Source organism: Solanum dulcamara, chromosome 8, assembly GCF_947179165.1.
Source record: "Solanum dulcamara chromosome 8, daSolDulc1.2, whole genome shotgun sequence".
Taxonomy (NCBI): domain Eukaryota; kingdom Viridiplantae; phylum Streptophyta; class Magnoliopsida; order Solanales; family Solanaceae; genus Solanum; species Solanum dulcamara.
In genome coordinates this window covers 23,353,654-23,361,979 of record NC_077244.1, presented here as the reverse complement: position 1 = coordinate 23,361,979, position 8,326 = coordinate 23,353,654, and the positions used below count along the sequence as shown (strand labels likewise).

Below are 8,326 nucleotides of genomic sequence, written 5' to 3'. Positions count from 1 at the left end.
TTTCCAGATGAACTTCCAGGCCTCCCTCCAGAACGGGAAATAGATTTCACTATAGACGTACCCCCAAATACTCAGCCTATTTCTATCCCCCCCCCCATATAGAATGGCACCCGTGGAACTAAAGGAGCTAAAGGAGCAGTTGAGGGACCTACTGGAGAAAGGGTTTATTAGGCCCAGTACATCACCATGGGGAGCACCAGTACTGTTTGTGAAAAAGAAAAATGGATTGCTGCGAATGTGTATTGACTACAGGCAGCTGAATAAGGTAACAATTAAGAACCGATATCTCCTCCCGAGGATTGATGATTTGTTTGACCAGTTGCAGGGTGCCCAATGCTTTTCGAAGATAAACCTGCGGTTAGGCTATCATCAGGTGTGGGTAAGGGAGGTGGATATACCAAAGACCGCATTCAGGACCCGATATGGACATTATGAGTTTAAGGTGATGTCTTTTGGGCTGACAAATGCTCCAGCAGTATTTATGGATTTAATGAACCGAGTGTTCAAACCATTTCTAGATTTGTTCGTGATCGTATTTATTGATGATATTCTGGTCTATTCATGATCGGAGATGGAACACGCGGATCACTTGCGGGCGATACTAGGGGTACTTCGACTTCAGAAATTATACGCTAAGTTCTCTAAATGCGAATTTTGGTTAACTTCAGTGGCTTTTCTGGGACACATTATTGGGATTGATGGTATTCGCGTAGATACGCAGAAAATTGAGGTCGTAAAGGTTTGGCCAAGACCTACAACCCCTATAGAGGTACGTAGCTTCTTGGGATTAGCAGGATACTATAGGAGGTTCGTGGAAAGGTTTGCTTCCATTTTGGCGCCCTTAACAAGACTGACGCAAAAAGCGGCTAAGTTCCAATGGACTGACGGTTGTGAACTAAGCTTCCAACTGTTAAAAGAAAAATTGACTACGGCTCATGTCCTCACTCTTCTAGAAGGACCAAACAGCTTTGTTGTCTATTGTGATGCTTCCGGTATTGGATTACGGTGCGTTCTAATGCAGCATGGTAGAGCTATAACTTACACCTCCCGACAGCTCAGAAAGCATGAAAAGAACTACTCAACGCATGATTTGGAATTAGCAGCGGTGATCTATGCTTTAAAAATATGGAGACACTACCTGTATGGTGTACAGTTGACATTTTTACGGACCATAAAAGCCTCCAATATATCTTTAAGAAGAAGGAGCTAAACCTACGACAGAGAAGGTGGTTGGAACTACTGAAAGACTATGATGTCGACATTTTATACCACCCAAGGAAGGCAAATGTGGTGGCGGATGAGCTCAGCCATAAGTCAATGGGTAGCTTGGCAAAGGTACAACCGGAACGGAAGGAGATGATCCGTGAGATCTACCAGCTTGCCAGCCTTGGAGTCCGCTTAGTTGATTTGGGTGATGATGGGGTTTTTGTTCAAGGAGTTGCTGAATCCTCCCTCATAGAGGAAGTAAAACGATGTCAATACCAGGACCCTATTCTAGCACAGTATAGGGATGAAACTCACCAAAAAGGAAAGACTCCATTTGAAATCATGGCCGGTGGGATACTATAAAATCGAGGCAGAGTCTGTGTACCGGAAGTTGCAGTTTTACGGCAGCAAGTACTGGGAGAGGCACATTATGCCCGTTATTCCATTTATCTGGGGTCAACCAAGATGTATCATGACCTCAGGGATTTATATTGGTGGGATGGTATGAAGAAAGATATAGCCGAGTTTGTAGCCCAATGCCCGAATTGCCAGCAAGTTAAGGTTGAACATCAAAAACCGAGTGGGCTACTACAGGAGATAGAGATTCCAACCTGGAAATGGGAAGAGATTAATATGGATTTCATTACTGGCTTACCTCGTACTCCCCGGAAGCAGGATTCTATATGGGTTATTGTGGATAGGCTGACAAAATCAGCCCACTTCTTCTCAGTCAAGACCACATACTCCGCCGAGGATTATGCGAAGTTGTACGTCAAGGAAATAGTACGACTTCATGGAGTTCCCACATCTCTTATTTCGGACAAGGGAGCCCAGTTTACAGCTCATTTTTGGCGGTCATTCCAGGAAGGCTTAGGAACGCAAGTAAGCCTTAGCACAACATTTCATCCCTAGACTGATGGACAAGCCGAGCGCACTATTCAGACGCTAGAGGATATGTTACGAGCCTGCATAATTGACTTTAAAGGCAGCTGGGATGATCATATACCACTTATTGAGTTTGCCTACAATAACAGTTATCACTCCAGTATTCAAATGACGCTGTATGAGGCTTTATATGGCCAAAAGTGCAGGTCACTTATCGGTTGGTTTGATGTTGGCGAAACACAACTAATGGGTCCAGATATAGTCCAACAAGAAGTGGAAAAAGGTAAAGCTTATTCGGGAGAGATTATTAACTGCCCAAAGTCGACAGAAGTCATACGTAGACAGCCGACGTCGACCGTTGGAGTTTCAAGTAGGCGAATGGGTGTTTTTGAAAGTATCTCCCATGAAAGAAGTAATGAGGTTCGGCAAGAAAGGGAAGTTGAGTCCGAGATATATTGGCCCTTACTTGATCCTTCGTTGAATAGGCAAGGTTGCCTACGAATTAGACTTACCAGCAGACCTAGAAGCAGTACATCCAGTTTTCCATGTATCGATGCTTCGCAGATGTGTAGGTGACCCATCCCGAGTGTATTCCGTGAATGACATCCAGGTTACTGAAGAACTAGACTACGAAGAACATCCAGTCGCCATCTTGGATCGGCAGATTAGGAGATTGCAAACTAAAGACGTAGCCTCGGTTAAGGTGCTGTGGCGGAATAGAAATCGGGAGGAAATGACCTAGGAGGCCGAAGAGGACATGAAGCACAAGTATCCGTACCTGTTCCCGATATCTATAGGTAACTCCAACTCTTGAGCACTCGTATGTTAAAATAGATGGAAATGTATGTGATAGCATAAAGGAAAGGAACCCCTCTATAATTTATATAAGGACTTAAAGGAAGTTGCATTTAACATTCGGGGACGAATGTTCTAAAGGGGGGAAATATGTTACACCCCACATCTTTGAACTCGGAAGGTTCCTTAAGTTACTTAGAAGCTAGTATGTGAGCCACTTAAGTTACGACCCTATTGAACAACTCTAAGAAGGGAGAATGTGACACCCCATGGTAGGAAAGATTGGAAATAGGGTCAAGAGAAGTCAAAATAAGTTGGAGGCCAAGTAACGAGTCGTAGGACTCGTCTTATCTACGTAACTACTAATTTAGAAGTCTTACATATGTGAGTTAGTTGATTACATACCAAGCTTACGTAGCAAGGGTTTCATAGGCTCTTAAAGTGAGACGAGATTACGAACGAGATTACGAACCCACAAGAAGGAAAAACAAATTGCGCGGGGCAGCCAATGGGAGGGTGACACGTAGTAGCACCTAAGTAAGCAGGTGACCCACCTTCTTGGGTTCAAGTAGGTGACCCACTTGCTTGGGGGAGGTGGGACCCACTGCCATGTGGCAGCCCCTCCTCCAACATGTAGATGCGGTGGCCCAATAGGGGCTGGACACGTGTCACCTCTTGGGGATGACATGTTTCACACCCTACATCCATATATATGTATGTATATGTATCCTAAACTTCAGCTTTCATTCACAATTTCCAGCAAAATCACGTGAACAAACCCTAGAGCTAAGGAGAAAATTGCTACCGCTTTGGAAGAAAAAGGTAGGTCAGTCCCATTTTCGTTTCATAAATTAATTATATAGCATATACCACGATGATATGTAAGTATTAGTAGAATAAAATTAGAGTTCGGTGCAGCCAAAAAATGGACAGCAAGCTGCCACGACGATTCAGCACGCTAAAAAAAATTCTAAGGCACAATTTCGACGAGTTCTAGCCAATTTCGGGAAAGGTAAGTTCTTCCCCTTTAATTTGAAGTTTATGAGGTTAATTTAGGGTGTATTACACACCTTATTAGATGATGGAAGTTGGTAAAAAGGTTTGAAAAGTTCGGCGTTCGAAATAAATGAATTTGGAATCGCTATAGTTAAATTATTGTCGAAATAAGGTGTTGTGCGCGTGGGGGCTGTTGCTGGTTGTGTTGTGGCGTGTTGCAGGGTCTAAAAGTTCTCTAAATGAGGTGGGGGAGCTTCTGGTTGCATCCACACAACCCTCCTCTTTGCAATTAAAGAATTCGCGAAAGAAAGATTAAAAACTCTAGTTTTGGTATCTTAGTTTCGAGTGAATTGTTGGGGGTTTATATTGTGTAGTGTTGTCGTAATATGTATATGTATGGGCTGCTGGTTGTATTGTTGGTTGGATTTAGGTGCTAAGGACATGGTTCGGAATTCGGATAGGGCATATTATAGGGGAGGTGCTGTCCGATTTCCGTTAACGGCTTAACTAGTTAAGGAACTAGTCGAGAAGGCAAGTGAGGGGATGAATGCTATGAATACTAGTGGGTAGCCTAAGTTGCTGAAAAATCTAAGGTTGTTAATACTCGCCTTATCTCGGTGTTAAATAGGTTTCGAGGACGACGACGTAAACACGACTAAGGGAAGTCCATAAGAGGTATGTGAAGCCTGTCCCTTCTCTTTTTTGGCATGTCGTAGAGGTAAGTAAGCAGTGATATAACGCCTAAAGTAATTCCTTTCTTGAATGCTCCTTATTCAATTTTGAATGTTAAAACTGGTATGATAGTTAAGCTAATTTCCTTGAATCTTTTATACACTAAGGACTTAATGAATATACAGACTCCTAGTCATAAAATTATTCGAAGATGAATACTCTGGAGTTCTTAGGTGAATAGTCTTACTTTGGTACATATCTAGGAACCTCGAGATGTAATTAATGTAGCCCCTAATGGCACTTAGAGGGCAGCTAGAATGACTATGCTGTTACTCGAATTCTTAGACAATAACTTAGTCCTCTTATATAGTTGAGTCTCGGATAATGATTTAAACTGTGTTTGGTTTCTCACTACTCTACTCGTGTATAGTGTAACACTTCTTCTCCGAGTCCCGGGCCGATTATCAGATTTATGCAATTCACTGCATTGTCCACCGAGCCCTTCACTAGAGAGCCGGGTACGTATGTATATATATGATGATGATGTGTCGTAATAAGGTGGCGATGGAACGGGGCCTGATACTGATATTACATATATGATTCATCGAACCCCTGATGGGGCCGGCTATATTAAAAATCTGAGCATACATGTCTTTATAATTTACGGAATATAGGTATATGATTCTGACTTGATAAATTATTCTCTTGTTCCTCTGTTGCGGATATACCTCCAGTTATATTATGTTATATTTTACATACTCAGTACATATGTCATACTGACCCCCCTTTCTTCAGGAGGGAGGGGGGAGGGGCTGCATTTCATGCCCGCAGGTACAGGTATACAGGTTGAGGATCCACCAGCGTAGGAGTCCCACTCAGCGGTCTAAGAGCGCTCTATTATGCTGGAGCTAAACTTTGGATACTAAGTTCTGATATATATATTAGTTCGTTCACGGGTACGGCGGGGGCCCTGTCCCACCTTATGTTACATTCTTCTAACTCTTAGAGGTCTGTGGATACAAATGTGGGTTGTATGTGTGTAGAGCGTATGTGTATATAAGCTGTATATACATTGTATATGAATTGTATCTAAGTTGTATATGAGTTGTATATAAGTTGTGTATGGGTTGTATATGAGTTGTGCCTGAGTAGTATATGAGATGTATGTATGGGTATGTATGGCTGTACTTATATGACTTATGATTTAGGGCGTTCCTGGTGTTATGGCGGCCTTGTTGGTCCGCATATATATGTGTCACGGGACGACCCCATGTGTTACAATAGCCTTATCGGCTTATAAGCTTTCTTATCTGTTGATGTATTTTGAGTATAACTAGGGGACAAACTATGTATAGTTGGCCAGGGTAGATAGGAGTGTCCAGTTTAGGCACCCGTCATGGCCTACGGGGTTGGGTCGTGACAATCCAAAACTGGGAGGTTTAGCTCATGACATTCAAATTCCTTCTTGGAAATGGGAAGATATGAATATGAACTTTTTAACGGTTTTGCCTCGTACTAAGATACAATATGATTCCATTTGAGTTGATATGGATCGAACGACTAAGTCGGCTTATTTTTAACTTGTTAAGACTTCTTGTAGTGCTGAAGACTATGCTAAGTTGTATGTTCATGAGTTGGTAAAACTACATGGTTTCCCTTGTCTATTATATCGGATCGAGGTACTCAATTCACTGCGCACTTTTGGAAGTCATTTTGAAAGGGTCTTGGTACAAAGGTTAACTTAAGTACCGCTTTTCATCTTCAAACCAATGGTCAAGGTGAAAGAACGATTCAAACTTTAGAGGATATGTTGATGGTGTGTGTGATTGATTTTAAAAGAAGTTGGGATGAGCATCTACCGTTGATAAAGTTTTTTCTACAATAATAGGTATCACTCTAGCATCCAAATGGCTCATTTTGAAGCATTCTATGGAAGAAGATATAGGTCTAGGTGAGATGGTCTTGATTGGTCCATATTTGGTAATGGATGATATGGATAAGGTGATACTCATAAGGGAGAGGTTGTAGATGCCTCAAAGTCGTCAAAAGTCCTATTCGAATGTTAGGAAAATGAGCTTGAATTTGAGGTGGAAGATTGAGTCTATTTGAAAGTTTCACCTATTAAGGGTGTAATGCGTTTTGGTAAAAAAGGAAAATTGAGTCCTAGATATGTTGGAACTTATAAGATTTTGAGACGTATTGGCAAAGTGGCTTATGAGTTAGATTTGCTGTTTGAGTTTGTTATGGTTCACCCGGTGTTTCATGTATCTATGTTAAGAAAGTTTGTGGGTGATTCGAATTCCATTATACCATTGGAAGATGTGAGTGTTGAAGATAATTTGACTTATGAGGAGGTTTTGGTGGAAATCATAGACCAATAAGTAAAGAATCTAAGAAACAAGGAGGTTACGTCCATCATAGTATTGTGGAGAAATATACCCATAATTAGACCGACAACTTGGGAAGCGAAGGGGGATATGATGAAAAGATACCCACATCTTTTTCCTTCTACTCAACCCTAAGAAAGTAAGTTGTTTTTATTCAAATCGATTAAAATCCTATGTATTCAGATCCTCCTATTTCATTCATATGCATGCATATTCATGAAAGGTGATTTTTAAGTCATGTTTTATGTTAAGTTTGAAATTCTCATGATGTATGCATTTTAAGGTGTCATTATATTCATGATGGGTTGTTAGCCTTCTCCTATGCTAGTTGAATTTCATTGAAGGACGAATGTTTCCAAGGAGGAGATATTGTAAGACCCCAAAAGTCGAAAAGTTGGATCAAAAAGGAAAACTCAAGGAAAAGAGAACTGATCTAGGTTTACGACCCACCCTATGAGTCGTAGGTTCTCCTACAAGTCGTAAAAGTGACTCGTATGGAAGGAGCTGAGTGAAGGAACAAGATTAAAGGAAAGGCAGGGTCTACGAGTCAAGTTGATGACTCGTACACGCCTGGATGAATCGTAATGACCAATCATTATAAAACTTTAGAGGCTCATATTTTGCAGGTTTTCAAACCTGCAGGACGACTAGGGTCTACGACTCGTAATCTTTTTGATGAGTCATAAAAATGACTCGTAGATGCAACTTCAAAGACCCCAAATCTAAGGGTTTTGAGAACCTGCAAGATGAGTCATTCCTATGACTTGTCATCACATCTATGATACGTAAAAGGCTTTTCGTAAAGTCCATATTCAGTTTTTAATAAAAGGTAATATTATCTTTTCCAAAGTTTGATTCAATGAACCTAGACACTATTATGGCCAAGTTCAACCCTATAACTACCTAACCCTTCAAAATTCCCTCCTATTTTAAATCATTCTTAGAATTACTCTAAGGCAAGACCAAGGAATTCTCTCAAGCTCTCCTTCAAATTTCAAGCTAGGGTTTCAATTTCATCAAGGTTCTTCTTCAATTTTGAGTTGACTTCACCAATGTATGTGGGGATTGATCCATAGGTTCCTTTCACCCATGGAGTCCCAATGTTTTCTCAAAGTTTTCTTCAAATTTCAATTGTCTATTAACCCTAGTTTTGTTGAATTACATGCGGTTATTTCAATTTCGTTGGTAGATGTTATCAATAATCAATATAAGCATGTTTCTACATGAATTGCATGATTTCAAGTTGAATTGTGATGCCCATGCGTAAACCTATTTTCAATCATGATTATGAAGTTTAAAGATGATTTTTACATAAGTTTGATTATGAGTTCAATAATTTTCAAAAGAAAGCTTTTAGGAATGAAGTTGAGATTGATGATTGAATG

At 40.8% G+C, this 8,326-nt stretch overlaps 1 protein-coding gene across 1 annotated transcript; it reads left to right on the top strand.

Moving 5' to 3' along the window:
- The first annotated feature begins 2,259 nt into the window (after positions 1-2,259).
- On the top strand, positions 2,260-2,833 carry LOC129899851 (uncharacterized). The gene is made up of 2 exons (XM_055974858.1): positions 2,260-2,374; positions 2,577-2,833. Exons 1-2 carry the CDS (start codon positions 2,260-2,262, stop codon positions 2,831-2,833), a joined length of 372 nt encoding a protein of 123 aa, XP_055830833.1.
- The last annotated feature ends 5,493 nt before the right edge of the window (positions 2,834-8,326 follow it).

Coding starts and splice junctions, on each gene's coding strand:
- LOC129899851 (XM_055974858.1), top strand. CDS start 2,260: ATGACGCTGTATGAGGCTTTATATGGCCAAAAGTGCAGGTCACTTATC. Junction 2,375..2,576: donor CCAACAAGAAGTGGAAAAAG/GTAAAGCTTATT, acceptor TTCGTTGAATAG/GCAAGGTTGCCTACGAATTA.